Genomic DNA, 14,842 nt, shown 5'->3' on the forward strand with positions numbered 1-14,842 from the left:
ACTTGCTCTTCCCACATAGGACAAAGCTCTTGGAGAGTGAGGCCATGAACGAATCCCTCCGCCGTAGCCTCTCTCGGGCTTCAGCTAGGAGCCCGTATTCTCTGGGAGCGTCTCCGGCTGGCCCAGCTTTTGGAGGCAGCCCTGCCAGCTCCATGGAGGATGCTTCTGAGGTGATCCGCAGGGCCAAGCAGGACCTGGAGCGGCTAAAGAAGAAGGAGGTTAGGCAGCGCAGGAAGAGGTGAGTGGAGTGTCACCATCTCCCCCAGAACCAGGCAGCTCACAGGTGGACCCCCACCCACTGCCAAGGAAAACTGTTGCCCACCCCAGGTTCAGGAGGGACCCCCCCCCTGCCCAGCCTCACCTCATCTCATCTCCAGGGTCTTCCTCAATATGGCTTTAGAATTCATAGAACAATTTTTTCACTGTGGGACACGAACCCCCCTCATTTCCTGCTACCTGGCTTTTCCTGTAGGGTTAATCCTGGGAGGGGTGTGAATGGCTAGAGATTGGAGCCAGTTCCCTATAGAGCGAGAACCCAGCCCTGCCACCCCCTGCCCACATGCTTAAGTAGCGTTAGCACCAATATAGCCTTGTCTTCACTCCCTGAACAGCCCAGAGAAGGAAGCCTTCAAAAAGAGGGCAAAACTCCAACAGGAAAACAGTGAGGAGACTGATGAGAATGAGGCCGAGGAGGTGAGGCGTACCCCTGGCCCTCCTTACCGTGGCTTTGTTTCTGTATCCCTGCTGGGGTTGGGGGTTGGGGGTCTGGGGAGAACTCCCTCAGCATCTTTTGAGGATTGCCTCCAGCTGCTCCTTGAGCTTCCTGGCAGCTCCAAGGGGTTGCCATAGTGACCTCCATCGCTCAGCCTCAGCCTCATCCCAAGTGGATGACGCTGGGCTGCAGATCCTCCAGAGGGGCTGTACCCAAGCTCTCAGGGAAGGACACTCTTTCTAGACTACTGACACCCCTGAGGCCCTGTCTGGCCCAGCCTCTGCCTCTGGGTTTCCCTCTCACGAGGCAGGTACAGCTTTAATGGTACTTGGTGCCTAGGAGGAGGAAGAGCGAGACGAGAGTGGCTGTGAGGAGGAGGAAGGGCGTGAGGATGAGGACGAGGACTCGGGCAGCGAGGAGAGCCTGGTGGACTCAGACTCAGACCCCGAGGAGAAGGGTGCGTGGCTTGGGGCTGGGGCTGTGGCCTACTAGAGTCCTCAGAGACCGTGCTGATCCAGGGCCCAGACGTCCAGATGTGAAACTGACAGCATCAATTATAATGACAAATGGTGCCAGCTCCTTAGAACCCTTTGCGTGCCCACTGCCGTGGCTTAGCCCGTCTCATGGCTCTGTGCATCTGGTACTCACTGCTGCCTTGTGAATCGATGGTGGGTTTCCCTGCGTCACACTGAACATGCTTAGAGAGGTTCCTGACCCAGTTTGGTCCATGCAGAGCGGGGCACTGACTGTGACCTGCCAGGTGCCAAGGTCCCCTCCTCTACGTGGGGACGTTTGTCCTTCAGCTCCCTCCTGCTGCCATCTCCGGCTCACAGCCCTGAAGGGCTCCCTGTGTCACAGAACCGAGTCATCTGTGAGGATGGATATGGGTTTCAGGGCCCAGCAGGGGTGGGAAGAGGAATAGACGCCCTCTCAGCTCCATGACCTATAGCCATGAGTTTCTGCTCTTTAAAAGTTTGCCTGCTATTTAATTTATCACCCACCCACATGCTCACTACTGACCTGAGGAAGCATTACCCACCCACCTCCCCCAACCACCCAGTCTTGGCAAATCTGCTCCCTTACCCGGCACCTCACACTAGGCTGAGCCTAGCTCTGCCCGTTCCGCAGAGGTGAACTTCCAGGCGGACTTGGCGGACCTGACGTGCGAGATCGAGATCAAGCAGAAGTTGATTGACGAGCTGGAGAACAGCCAGCGGCGGCTGCAGACCCTCAAGCACCAGTACGAGGAGAAGCTCATCCTCCTGCAGAACAAGATCCGCGACACGCAGCTGGAGCGCGACCGGGTGCTGCAGAACCTCAGTGAGCCTCGAGCCCCCGCCTGCCCGCTCTGTCCCGCTCCTTGCCTGCCCTGTCACAAGACAGGTGGCAGCTGGCATCTTTGAAATATACCTGGCTTTCTGCACGAGGGACTTCTGACCCTTTGGCCCACATTGGAAGTTCTTACGTAGAATCTAGTTGTTCTGCTCCATTTTATGTTCACCTTTTTTGTTTGTTTGTTTTTCGAGGTAGGGTTTCACCCTAGCCCAGTGGAACTCAAAGTAGTCTCAGGGTGGCCTTGAACTCACGGCGATCCTCCTACCTCTGCCTCCCAACTGCTGGGATTAAAGGCGTGCGCCACCATGCACAGCCAGTTCATCTTTTTAGTTGAGGTTTAGTTTTTAGTTTTGATGTTTTGAGATAGATTCTCATTATATAGCCCAGGCTGGTCTCACACTTGTGGCAATATTTCAACCTCCCGAGTGCTGGGATCATAGGCATACACCACCTCGCTCATTTAGTTTACTTGTTTTTCTAGTTTTCATCTTATGATGTTAGAAGCCTTTAATCTTTTATTTACCTAGGCATGTGTACAAGATACTTCATGACTTTTTTCTTTACCCTACATTCAGTTTATGCCTTCTCCAATTCTGTCTCCTTATGGTACTTTGTAGCCCATTCATTCCATGATTCATTTCTCATCTGCTTATTCAGCAATATTAGTTGAATGTGTCTTCTCCTAGAGCAGACCTTACTCTAGATGCTAGAGCTATTGGCATGAGCAAAATCCCTGCTCACATGGAGTATACACACTAGTGGGGAAAGACAGATATACCCCAAATAAGTAGAACTGCTAGCAGAGCTAATGCCAATATGGTACTGTTTTTAAAAATAGGGCAAATTGCTTAGTGATTAAAGCATTTGCCTATGAAGCCAAAGGAGCCAGGTTCGATTCCCCAAGACCCATGTAAGCCAGATGCACAAGGGGCACATGCATCTAGAGTTCGTTTGCAGTGGCTGGAGGCCCTGGCATGCCCATTTGTCTGTCTCTCTTCTCTCTCTGCTTGCAAATAAATAAATAAAAAGGGGAAAATATGTTTTTAAAAATAGGGCAAGAGCCAGGCATAATGGTGCACACCTTTAATCCCAGCACTCAGGAGGCAGAGGTAGGAGGATCATTGTGAGTTTGAGGCCACCCTTAGACTACATAGTGAATTCCAGGTCAGCCTGGACTAGAATGAAACCCTACCTCAAAAAAACAAAAAAGGGGGGGGGCAAGGACTGGCTATGGTAGTGCACAGCTTTAATCCCAGCACTTGGGAGGCAGAGGTAGGAGGATTGCTGTGAGTTCAAGGCTACCCTGAGACTGCATAGTGAATCCCAGGTCAGCCTGGGCTAAAGCGAGACCTTACCTTAACTTCTCCTCCCCCCCAAAAAAGTTGTCAATAAAAATATAGCAAGGAAGGAGGCTAGAGAGCTGTGAGTTGTGTGCTTGCGAAAAGCAGCCATGGAGAAGTGCCCTTGGAATAGACTTGAAGGAGGCATGGCAGTACAAGGGCAGATGAACACTGGGAAGATCTTTCCAGGCCAAGGAACTAGAAGACACCAATGCCCTAAGGCAGACATGTGCCTGGCATGTTGGAATGACCAGGCTCCAGATTAGTCAAAGAACAGGTCATGTCTGTCATTATAAGGATGTCACTTTGACTCTAAGGGAGATGAAAAAGTATGAACCTTTGAGAGAGGTGTGCAACACAAGGCTTGAAAGCATCTTTAAAACCCTGCCTACTATGTAGGGGGGTGGAAGGTGGAGACCGCTTAGGAAACTGCTGTACAGATGCCAGGAAAAGTGGCTTGGGTGGGAAGTAATGCTGATGAGTATTATTTTTCAAATGTGAGATGTGGTTACTTCTGGGTGTACTTTGAAAGTTGGGCTAAAGGCTTTGTCTATGCTTGGGCAGGGAAGAGGGGAGACAAAGGGTTCCCCGGGTCTGAGCATCTGGATGGAAGGTGATAAGGTCTGCTGAGATTGGGTGAGAGGTTGAAGTCAGGGGTTGGTGTTGGACCTGTTCAGTTAGGGATGTCTGTTTGCAGTTCAGATGGAAGAGTCTAGGTGGGGAATCCGTTTATTCCTTCTGCTGAAATCCATACAACTCTGTTTTTCCTCATTAACTCTCCTCTTCCACTGGCTCTGCCCTCTCCTCAAACACTGGAGCATAGGTCAGAACAGAGCCAGCCTGAGTAGGCTTCAAGGTCCTCATGGGAAGGTGGGAGCCAGGGGCTCAGAGTTCTCAAGACAGGAACACCCCTTCACATCCTAACAGAACGTCAGAGCAGGAAGAGGCCTTGGGAATCTGCTGACCCTACCCCATCATTGTTCAAATAAAGAAACAGGGGGCTGGAGAAATGGCTTAGTGGTGAAGGCATTTGCCTGAAAAGCCAAAGGATCCCGGTTTGACTCTCCAGGCCCCATGTAAGCCAGATGCACAAAGGGGCGCGCACACATCTGGAGTTCGTGTGTGTGGCTGGAGGCCCTGGCGCGCCTATTCTCTCTCTCTCTCTCCCTCTCTCTCTCTCTCTCTCTCAAATAAATTATATATGAATATATGAATGAGAGAAACAGGCTCAGGGAGATATCAGTAAATGCCAGTAAGACTAGAACCCAGGTGTTCTATCTCCCCATTGGGCCTGTATTTAGCAGTGGGGCCCATGGCACTGATAACCACCTCTTTCTGCTTCAGGCACCATGGAATGCTACACAGAGGAGAAGGCCAACAAGATCAAGGCCGACTATGAGAAGAGGCTACGGGAGATGAACCGGGACCTACAGAAGCTACAGGCGGCTCAGAAGGAGCACGCCCGGCTGCTCAAGAACCAGTCGCGCTACGAGAGGGAACTGAAGAAGTTGCAGGCAGAGGTGGCTGAGATGAAGAAAGCCAAGGTAGGCTGAGCATGTGAGGGGCAGGGTTATGTCTCAGAATCCACTTCCCATGTCAAACAGAATCACTGCTGAAGCTCTGGACACACAGCATTGCTTGGTACAACCTTGTCCCAGGCTTGCACACTCCTCTCTTAGCAGAAGATGCTAAGATCCCAGTGCTGGACCCAAGTGCAGATACCCTGCTCAGTGCTGCTCCCTGTGGTGGAAATCTGTACTACAGTTACCTCCAGCACAAAAGCAGGGGGTTGTGTCTCTTTCAGCCCTTCCTTGCCTCTAATCAATAATAATGGCCAGGCCAGGCTCTTGACAAGGCAACTTATAAGCATGGCCATATCCCGCCCTTGGGAAAGGGACTCAATATCGTTGCCATTATATTCATGGAGAATTGGGGCCCAGGGAAGATTACTCCTGCTACCGGATGGTAATGCCGTTCTGCAGTGCAAACTGTCCTTGGCCTTGCAAATTGGTATGTGTTCTGAGTGACATGAGGCTCCCTGTTCTACTTTTCCATGGCTGGTCTCCGGGGCCTGGAGTGTGCCTCTGAAGTCATGGGCTCAGATCTTGGGCCTATGGTGGCTAAGTGGTCTGCACTCCTGCCTGAGGCTCACAGACCCATGCTTTTCTGTGTCCTCCTTTCTCCTGGGCTTTCCTGCCCTGACCCTTAGCCCCGGGGCTAGACTTCTTACAAGGTTTCTCGAAGGTGGTAGGTAGTCCCAGCCAGCTGAGTCCCCTAGCGGTTCACAGGACTGTTAAGTACTGATTACACTGAAAGGAGGCAGTGTAGTTATTGCCATGGCTGATGTCAATCTTAGAGGAGGCGGACCTGCACCCTAGCCTGGGGCACAGGTCCAAGGCCTTCATTAGCTGAGAATGAAGAGATGCCTTCACCGCTGTGCTCAGACCAGCTTGGCCCCACAGAAACTCATTTCCATCTTCTACTTCAGTGCATTCACCCCGTGGACAAGATGCCATCAGCAGTTTAGGATTTGAGGACCCACAGGTTCCCTTGGCCCCAGCGCCCTCTAGTGGTGCAGAGGGAAGGTCGGGTACTGGGCAGGTCTTACCCTCCAGCACGTCCACAGTAGTAACTTCTGCCTTCTGCAGATGCTGCTGGGGAAGCTTTGGGTCTTCCTGTCTTCATTCTTACTCCAAAGTTCTTGCTGGTACCTCTTCAGGGTAGGCCCAGCCTCTCCTGCCAGCTCATACCTTTCCAGAATAGAGCTGGAAAGCCTTACAAAGGAACACTCTCATGGGGCTCTGAAGCCTGGAAAACAATCTAATGCCCTGGGCATAGTCAAAAGACAGAAGGATCCACATACATGTGTGTGTGTTTTGACCTCAGGATTGCGAGGCCCTTCAGGCAGGGCCTCAGTTCAAATAGGTGATTGTACTCTTGGTGATCCCAAGGCTGGACGTGGAAAAGAACAGCCTTGGGTCATCCCAGGGGTTCCCTGGCAGGCCCAGGCTTTTCACTGGAGGGGAATAGAGAACAGCAGCCAAGGAGTCTAAGCAGGGTTTATGTGCCTGAGGACCTGTCTGCCAGTGTGCAGAGCAAAACTGGTCAGGGCCCACAGCTACAGGGTCTCCTGGTGAAAGCGCATGGTAGCCTATCTTAGAACTGCAGCGCAAGATTGGGCTCAAGCACTGAGGCCCATTTCAGCACCATCCTGTTACCGGATGTACTTATCCTCCCAGAGCAAGGAACACGGCTGTACATGCAAGTTGTGCCAATGGGCCTTAGACCAGGAAGGCAACAGCCTTGATCTGGGTCTATGACTCTAAGTCATTTTGTCAAAGGCTCATTTCCTTCTTTAGAAAACAAGGAAGGTGGCTGTCTCATTTGATGGTCATGAGGCCAGGACCTGGCATCCAGCCCATTTACAATAAATAGTGTCATCATTATGAGCCTGGCCTTGGAATTTGGCCCTGACCTTTCACCTCAGCCCTGCCCACAGCTCAGGCTGTTAGCCGGAGAGTCCAGCCTCCAACAACCAGCTTGTCCTAGACTAGCCAGGCTGAAGATGTGGCTTTGAGTAAGGACCAGGGGTGGGCTTACAGAGTTAGGGGTACCTGTACTGCAAGGCTGGTGCCACTCCTTTCAGCAGGTTGTCCAGGTGGGAAGGTGACCTGTAGCTTCAGACCTCTGACCCAGTGCTGCCTAGAAGGCTACCATCTTTGCATGATGTCCTCACAGCCAGAGGACTCCCTGGAGCATGTGGGCCACCCCTGCCCAGCCTTACCTCCTTTCCACCACCTCTGCTACCCCAGGTGGCCCTCATGAAGCAGATGCGGGAGGAACAGCAGCGGCGGCGCCTGGCCGAGACCAAGAGAAACCGGGAGATTGCTCAGCTCAAGAAGGAGCACAGGCGGCAGGAGGTAGGGGCCCTGCGGATCCTAGGACGTTTTGGGCCCCAACTCCCAGCTGCCTCATGAGCCTGTCTGCCCCTCCCAGTCAAGTGGGCCCCAGCTTCTTCTGCTGGCTTGAGCGATGACAGTTATGCTTAGAGCAGAGTTCAGTCTGTCAAAAGGATAGGACCACCATGAGCATCTCACCCAGACATGTCCAAGGAAGAAATTAAACCCCCAAAAGGGGCAAGAGTTTGCCCCAAACACAAGCAGCTTCAGACCCAGCAGCAGAGGCTCAGCTGGGCTTTGAAGTCCAGGTTCGTGTCCACTGTGGAAGATGAGACCAAGGAGAGTTCCCCGCTGCCACCTCTGGAAGAAGGATGCAACTCTCCCTCCGTTTTCTCAGTAGTTTGGCCGCTTGAAAATCACCCCACACGAGAAAATCCTGAGCTAGTGGCTACAAAGCTGTCCCTGCCCCCACAATGTGAAAGTGTTAGTAGCTGAGTTGACACAGGCCTCCCCTCTCAGTTTCAGATCCGGGCTCTGGAGTCTCAGAAGAGGCAACAGGAAATAGTTCTGAGGAGGAAAACTCAAGAGGTGAGCACTTGCAGTGGCTAGTCTGAATATACAGGCCGGTCTTGGCCCTCTGTTACCTTCCTCCCAGGGAAGGATGAGAGGGGAGTTAGTGCTGCCCCTGGCCCTGCCCTGGCTCTCCCTTCTTTCATACAGCAAACCCAGTCTTGTTTTTTTTTTTTTTTTTTTGGTGTTTCAAGGTGGGGTCTCACACTAGCTCAGGTGATCTGGAATTCACTATCTAGTCTCAGGATGGCCTTGAACTCACGGTGATCCTCCTATCTCTGCCTCCCATGTGCTGGGATTAAAGGTTTGCACCACCACTCCTGGCTAGCAAACCTAGTCTCATTGAATTTTGGCAGATTTGTGAGGAATGCCTTAGCAATCAGAGAGCCGAGGCTAGAGAGTAGGCTACAGACTCCATCCCCAAAGGCCTGAACTGGTCAATTTAAAAGAAAGAAAATATGAGGCCGGAGAGATGGCTTAGCAGTTAAGTGCTTGCCTGTGAAGCCTAAGGCCCTGGTTCGAGGCTCGATTCCCCAGGACCCACGTCAGTCAGATGCACAAGGGGGCGCACGCGTCTGGAGTTCGTTTTCAGTGGCTGGAGGCCCTGGCGCGCCTATTCTCTCTCTCTCTCTCCCTCTTTCTCTGCCTTTCTGTCTGTCGCTCTCAAATAAAAATAAGATAAAAAACAAACAAAAAGAAAGAAAATAATGGGCTGGAGGGATGGCTTAGCAGTTAAGGCATTTTCCTGCAAAGCCAAAGGACTCAGGTTCGATTCCTTAGGACCCATGTGAGCCAGATGCGCAAGGGGGCACATGCGTCTGTAGTTTATTTGCAGTGGCTGAAGCCTTGGCATGCCCATTCTCTCTCTCTATCCCTCTCTCTTTCTGTCTCTCTCTCCCCTTAATCAAATAAATAAATAAATAAAAATTAAATATTTTAAAAAGTGGGAAGGACCAAAAAAAAAAAAAAGAAATTCTATCTGCCTTTCTCTCCTCTCTCCCTCTCAAATAAATAAAAATTAAAATGCAATTTTAAAAAATAAGAAAAATGGGCTGGAGAGATAGTCTAATAGTTAAGGCACTTGCCTGCAAAGCCAAAGGACCCAGGTTTGAGTCCCTGGTATCCATATAAACTAGATATACAAGGTGGCACATGCGTCTGGAGTTTGTTTGCAGTGGCCAAAGGCCCTGGTGCACCCATTCTTCCCCCTTCCCCCACCTTTCTCCCTCTCTCACTCTAATAAACAAAAAGAAAAGAATAAATTGCTACGTCTTTCCTGTGCATTTTACATCACACGTTTAATCGGCCCTTCTGCACCCCAGGCCTCGGCCTGCACAGAGCTGCCTCATTCTCTCACTCCTGCGCCCCAAGTTGGGCCTTCCTGTGTAGCTCCAGGCATCCCTGCTCACTGAGCCCCCCTTTTCTTGTTTCCCCTCCTCCTCCAGGTTTCCGCACTGAGGCGCCTGGCAAAGCCCATGTCTGAGCGGGTAGCAGGGCGTGTAGGAGTGAAGCCACCCAATTTGGATTCCGGGGCCGAGGTTTCTGCCAGCACTACCTCATCAGAGGCTGAATCTGGGGCCCGCTCGGTCTCCAGCATCGTGCGTCAGTGGAACCGCAAGATCAACCACTTCCTAGGGGACCACCCTGCAACCTCCGTCAATGGCACCCGCCCAGCCAGGTGAGATGGACCCGGAAGTAGCCTGGCCTGTGGACAGAGGGTGGAAATTCAGCAGCAGGACCAGGATGAGGAAGAGCAAAGATCTAGGAAGTGGTCTTGTTGTCGCTTGTGCTGTGTGTGTGTGTGTGTGTGTGTTAGACTGTCAGCTCCAGGCTCTGAGTGGGGCCTCAAGCGAGGTTCAGAGCAGTGGCCCAGTCACCTTTGCATGTGCATCCTAGGAAAAAGTTCCAGAAGAAAGGGGCCAGCCAGAGCTTCAGCAAGGCCGCAAGGCTCAAGTGGCAGTCCCTGGAGCGGAGGATCATCGACATTGTCATGCAGAGGATGACCATTGTCAACCTGGAGGCTGACATGGAAAGGCTCATCAAGGTGGGCCCCAGTCTCCCTGCCTGGCCCACCCCCACTCTCCTACCCATCCTGTCACTTACCACTTCCCTGGCTCCTCACACCTTCCGGTTGTCCCCTCCCCTCTGCTCATCAAGCCTGCTCGATCTCTAGAGGACCTCGGGCGGGTGGGTGACTTGAAGTAGGAGCTATGGGACAGGGCAGGGCAAGCCCCCTGAGACACCTTCTCCACTACCATCCCCCCCCCACCAGAAAAGGGAGGAGCTGTTCCTTCTGCAGGAGACGCTGAGGAGGAGACGCGAGCGGCTGCAGGCGGAGAGCCCCGAGGAGGAGAAGGGGCTACAGGAACTTGCTGAGGAGATCGACGTGCTAGCGGCCAACATCGACTACATCAACGACAGCATCACTGACTGCCAAGCCACCATCATGCAGCTGGAGGAGACCAAGGCATGCACAGGGCCTGGCATGGCCAGGCAGGGAAGGGAGTGATGAGTGGGCCTGGGCAGACCCCAGTGATGAGCTGTCTGCCTCCTGGTCCTAGGAGGAGCTGGACTCTACGGATACATCAGTGGTCATCAGCTCGTGCTCCCTGGCTGAAGCCCGCCTCTTGCTGGACAATTTCCTCAAGGCGTCCATTGACAAGGTGAACCAGCAGCTCCCCGGACCTAGGGACCTGCGTCACACACCCTGGTGCTAAAGCTCATAGACCTGCCTCCTCCCCTCCTGCGTCGCTCACAGGTTGGAGCAAGCATTGAACCTCCAAGCCTCAGATTCTGTGACTATAAAACTGGGGCGATGACAATACTAAGCCCGCTGCTTGCGTGGCCTCGGCGAGCTGGTACATGTAAGGGAGTTGGCGTGGCTTCTGGCACACGGCAGGGCCTCAATTAGCCGTGGCCTGTATGTCTGGCCCAGGCCTATCCACAGCAGGACTGGGCTTGGATCTGTTGGAAGTGAGGGGGAAAGTATGTGTACACAGGGGGTTGGGGAGCAGGAGACGTACAAACAGATCACATTCCACCCATCATCTGGCCAGTGTCTCCTGGACTCCTCTCTTCCCCCCGCCCCTCGGCCAGAGAATGTGATTTCTCCTTTAGGGCCTCAGTCTCTGGGACAGACACTGCCTAGTGAGCACCTGGTTAACTGGAAAGAGGACAGAAGGCTGCCCTGCCTGACTCCTCACCGAGCCCCCGGTGACTCCGTTCAGTGCTGCTTGTGTCTTAGGGGATGACATGAGTGTGCGGGTTAGAGCGTGAGGTCAGAGCAACAGCAGTTTGCTGTTTCCCCCATTGTGGAGATTGGAAAGTCCGAGGTCATAGAGTCAGGAGAGGTGGTTTCTCCTGAAGTCTCCACACAGTCTTCCCCCATGTGGTCTGTCCTAACCTATTATAAGGATACCAGTCATGCTAGATTAGGGTGCATCCACATAACCTCATGTTACCCGACTTAGCTGTTTAAAGGCCCTGTCCCCACACGCAACCACATTCTGAGGGAACAGGAGCTAAGACTTCCAACATACGAATCTTCCTGAGGTGACATCCACTAACGTGCGTATGGGAGATAAGGAGGCCGTAGCATCAACCCAAGGCTACAAAGGGTTACCCCAGGTCTTACTCCTTGCCATCAGGGGCTGCAAGTAGCACAGAAGGAGGCCCAGATCCGGCTGCTTGAGGGACGCTTGAAGCAGACAGACATGGCGAACTCCTCCCAGAACCACCTGCTCCTGGATGCTTTGCGTGAGAAGGCCGAGGCGCACCCTGAGCTGCAGGCCCTAATCTACAATGTCCAGCAAGGTAAGCGTGGCTGTGGGGAAAGTCCCATAGCTCCCAGGGCTACTCTGAAGGGACCTTCCCCCCCAGATGCATTTGTTTTCCCAGAAATCTTGGTCTGATTCTAAAGGGCGAGATGCAGGAGGGATTCCACACTCCGATGGAATCTCTCAGTCATCCTTCCTTTCTTCCCGCCCTCCCCCAGAGAATGGCTACGCAAGTACGGATGAGGAGGTCTCAGAGTTCTCTGAGGGGAGGTGAGTTTCCAAGTTGGGAGCCACAGGCTGCCTCACAGACTGCACTTGGGGATAGAAGAGGGGTTGCTGTAGGGTTCCAAGACTGAGCCTGGACTTTTCAGGCTCTTTGGGACCCACAGGACCCAGTCCTAGAGGAACGGTGCAGGCTATCAGAGTCCTAAACTCTCTTGACTTTTTCCTCAGCTTCTCCCAGTCATTTACCATGAAAGGCTCCACCAGCCATGACGACTTCAAGTTCAAGGTAAGCCCTTTAGAAGTGAGGCTAGGGGAGCAGCAAGGCCAGCCAACCTCTCACAGGCTGACCCCTATCTTACTGTGGCTCTGCCCGCAGCCCCCAGCTCCAGTCTAGTACTTTCCTTAGCTGGGATGGAGGTGCCCAGAAGGATCATGCCTGGAATTAGGGGGAAAGGTGCCCAGATGGGTAACTGTCCTAGCTCCTCTTCCTGCTATTTTGAGATGGCCTTTCTGTGTGTAATGTGGCCGGTCTGGAACTCACCAGGCAGATCCGGCAGTCCGTTTGTGCTTTTTAAGATGGGTAGGAAGGAGAAATCACTAAATCCACTGCTACCTTGTTTCCGCTCTGCCTTATGACATCACCATATCCAGAGACCCCCGCTTTACAAAATGTCTCCTCCCCTACCCGAGACTCTGCCCCATGCTCTGAGCCAAAGCCTACCTCGTGATATCTAGATTCCCCCCCCCCCCCCCGCGCAGGCTTTTATCCAACTGTAAGGGGATTTTCTTAACAGCACAGGATCAGTGATGAACCAATACTCGGGATTTAATAAAGTCAGAAAGAGGGAAACTGCACACTGGGCGCAACGGCGTATGCCTAGGTCTGCGGTGAACTGACTAGAAATCAGTCTGAGCACTGTGCTTTGCATAGTCCACCCAAGGACGGGAAAACTGTCTTGGTTGCTCTGGACTCTTCAGAAGCCTGAGGAGGTTAATAGATGACATCTCTGGATGGTGCCCACTTAGGTCCTTCCATCAACTCCTTGTTCAGGCCATGCAGCCTTTCCCTCCTTAGGATTTCCTCTGGCTCCCACCTGACCTTACCCTCCCTGCTTCCCCCCACACCCATTTTTCCCCAATACTGAAGATTGAACCTAGGGCCTTGTACATATAGGCAAGGACTTTACCACCAAGCTCTTTTGTTTGTTTGTTTGTTCTGAGGTCGAGACTCACTAAGTTGTCTAGGCAGGTCTTAAACTTGTGATCTGCCAGACACAGCCTCCCACGTAGCTCAGATTACAGATATATACCACCAGGTCTGGCTCAGGCCTTCCCTTCCTGGGCCATTGACTTGGGCAGATTGGTCCACCCGTCTTTCTTTGCCTAGGGTGAGCCCAAGCTCTCTGCTCAAATGAAAGCTGTATCAGCTGAGTGTCTGGGGCCCCCTCTGGACGTCTCCACCAAGAACATCACTAAGTCCCTGGCCTCTCTTGTGGAGATCAAGGAAGATGGCGTGGGCTTCTCGATCCGGGACCCCTACTACAGGGACAAGGTCTCACGTACCGTCAGCCTGCCCACCCGGGGCAGTACTTTGTAAGGAGGGGATCCAGGAACACGGGTCCAAGTGGGCAGAAAGTTAGATCTTAGCCTCATAGGACCATTCTCTTCCAGTCCCCGGCAGTCCCGAGGAGGCGCGGACACGTCCCCTCTCACGCGGAGAAAGTCCTATGACCGAGGGCAGCCCATCAGGTGAGGGCATGCTCTGGAACCTGCTCCCAAGTCACTGCTGGTCTAGTCCTCGGGTACATGACTGACTGGAGGCTCTGCTCTCGAGGTGGTCATACACAGTTTCTGATCTAGTCCAGCTGGGCTCTGTCTAAGTACTGATGCTTGGAACTAGGTAGCCAAGCTATAAACTAAACCTGCTGTTGGGCACTCAGCCTAGAGCCTTTGTAGTAGTTTGTTTGGCTCTAGTCCTGATGTGCTTCGCCACCGCCCCCCCCCCCCCCCCCCCGTTCATGATCTAACAAGTTTTAAAAAAAGTGTGAAATCACCAGACAGTTGGTTGACATAGTGCATTGTCTAATCTCAGTAATCAGGAGGCTTGGACAAGATCACTGAAAATCCAAAGCCATCTTGTTCTACACAGTGAGTTCCAGGCCACCCACAGCTGCGTGAGACCCTGTCTCAAAACAAACAAGCAATGCTGAACCACCATCAGAAAAACACACAAATGAAAACAAATGAGTGAAAAACAATACAGCACTAAGTGGAGCATCAAGCGGGTACTTAACTTCTAGGATCACAGTGGAAACAGCCTCAGTCTGATACTGAGGCAGAAAAGTACCAGAGGTACTGACTTTAGGACTGCAGGTGAATTCAACTGAGTGGATGAATCTCCAAATGTGGCATCTGGGAGGAATGAGCATAAGTTTGTATGTTTGTTTGAAGCAGAGTCTTATTCTAGAACAAGATGATCTGGAACTCACTCTGTAGCCTAAGCTTTGTCTCGAATATACAGGGGTCTTCCTATCTCAGCCTCCCGAGGGCTGGGATGAAAGGAGTGCACCACCATGCCCCGTAAGGATAGGGTTTTCAGAACAACATCTAGGAGGTTGGGTGGGGACCTAGTTCTGAGGTTGCTGCACAATAGATCCTGTCTCGTGGGTCTCATGAAGGGGACAGAGGGGGAAAAGCTCAGTCCTAGGCAGGCCTGTGGGCAAGGATGGGGTCACTCACGCTGCTCTGTGTCCTCACTCGTCAGGTCCACAGACGTGGGATTCACACCCCCATCGTCCCCTCCCACTCGGCCGCGCAATGACCGCAACGTTTTCTCTCGTCTCACCAGCAATCAGAGTCAAGGGTCCGCACTGGACAAGTAAGAGCAGGGCGGAGGGGGACCAGGGGGGGAGCACCGAGGCAGGGAGGGGATCCTCTGTGGCTGGCCCTTCCTAGGCTTGGGTTGGCTGAGCAGACCCCAGCCGT

General features: G+C 52.7%; 1 protein-coding gene across 2 annotated transcripts in view; it reads left to right on the forward strand.

The window, feature by feature from the left end:
• Window positions 1-14,842, forward strand: part of Kif21b (kinesin family member 21B) — a 50,971-nt gene that overhangs the window by 21,735 nt on the left and 14,394 nt on the right. For both annotated transcript variants that reach the window (XM_004661647.3, XR_006636825.1), the window contains exons 11-27: window positions 20-238; window positions 612-693; window positions 1,052-1,169; window positions 1,841-2,032; window positions 4,732-4,931; window positions 7,200-7,307; window positions 7,806-7,874; window positions 9,302-9,534; window positions 9,753-9,900; window positions 10,129-10,323; window positions 10,418-10,519; window positions 11,504-11,669; window positions 11,851-11,902; window positions 12,086-12,143; window positions 13,245-13,450; window positions 13,529-13,606; window positions 14,622-14,735. In XM_004661647.3, the coding sequence (XP_004661704.2) occupies window positions 20-238; window positions 612-693; window positions 1,052-1,169; window positions 1,841-2,032; window positions 4,732-4,931; window positions 7,200-7,307; window positions 7,806-7,874; window positions 9,302-9,534; window positions 9,753-9,900; window positions 10,129-10,323; window positions 10,418-10,519; window positions 11,504-11,669; window positions 11,851-11,902; window positions 12,086-12,143; window positions 13,245-13,450; window positions 13,529-13,606; window positions 14,622-14,735 (2,340 nt within the window). The remainder of the gene's footprint in view (window positions 1-19; window positions 239-611; window positions 694-1,051; window positions 1,170-1,840; window positions 2,033-4,731; window positions 4,932-7,199; window positions 7,308-7,805; window positions 7,875-9,301; window positions 9,535-9,752; window positions 9,901-10,128; window positions 10,324-10,417; window positions 10,520-11,503; window positions 11,670-11,850; window positions 11,903-12,085; window positions 12,144-13,244; window positions 13,451-13,528; window positions 13,607-14,621; window positions 14,736-14,842) is intronic.

Source organism: Jaculus jaculus, chromosome 1 (assembly GCF_020740685.1).
Source record: "Jaculus jaculus isolate mJacJac1 chromosome 1, mJacJac1.mat.Y.cur, whole genome shotgun sequence".
NCBI classification, from domain to species: domain Eukaryota; kingdom Metazoa; phylum Chordata; class Mammalia; order Rodentia; family Dipodidae; genus Jaculus; species Jaculus jaculus.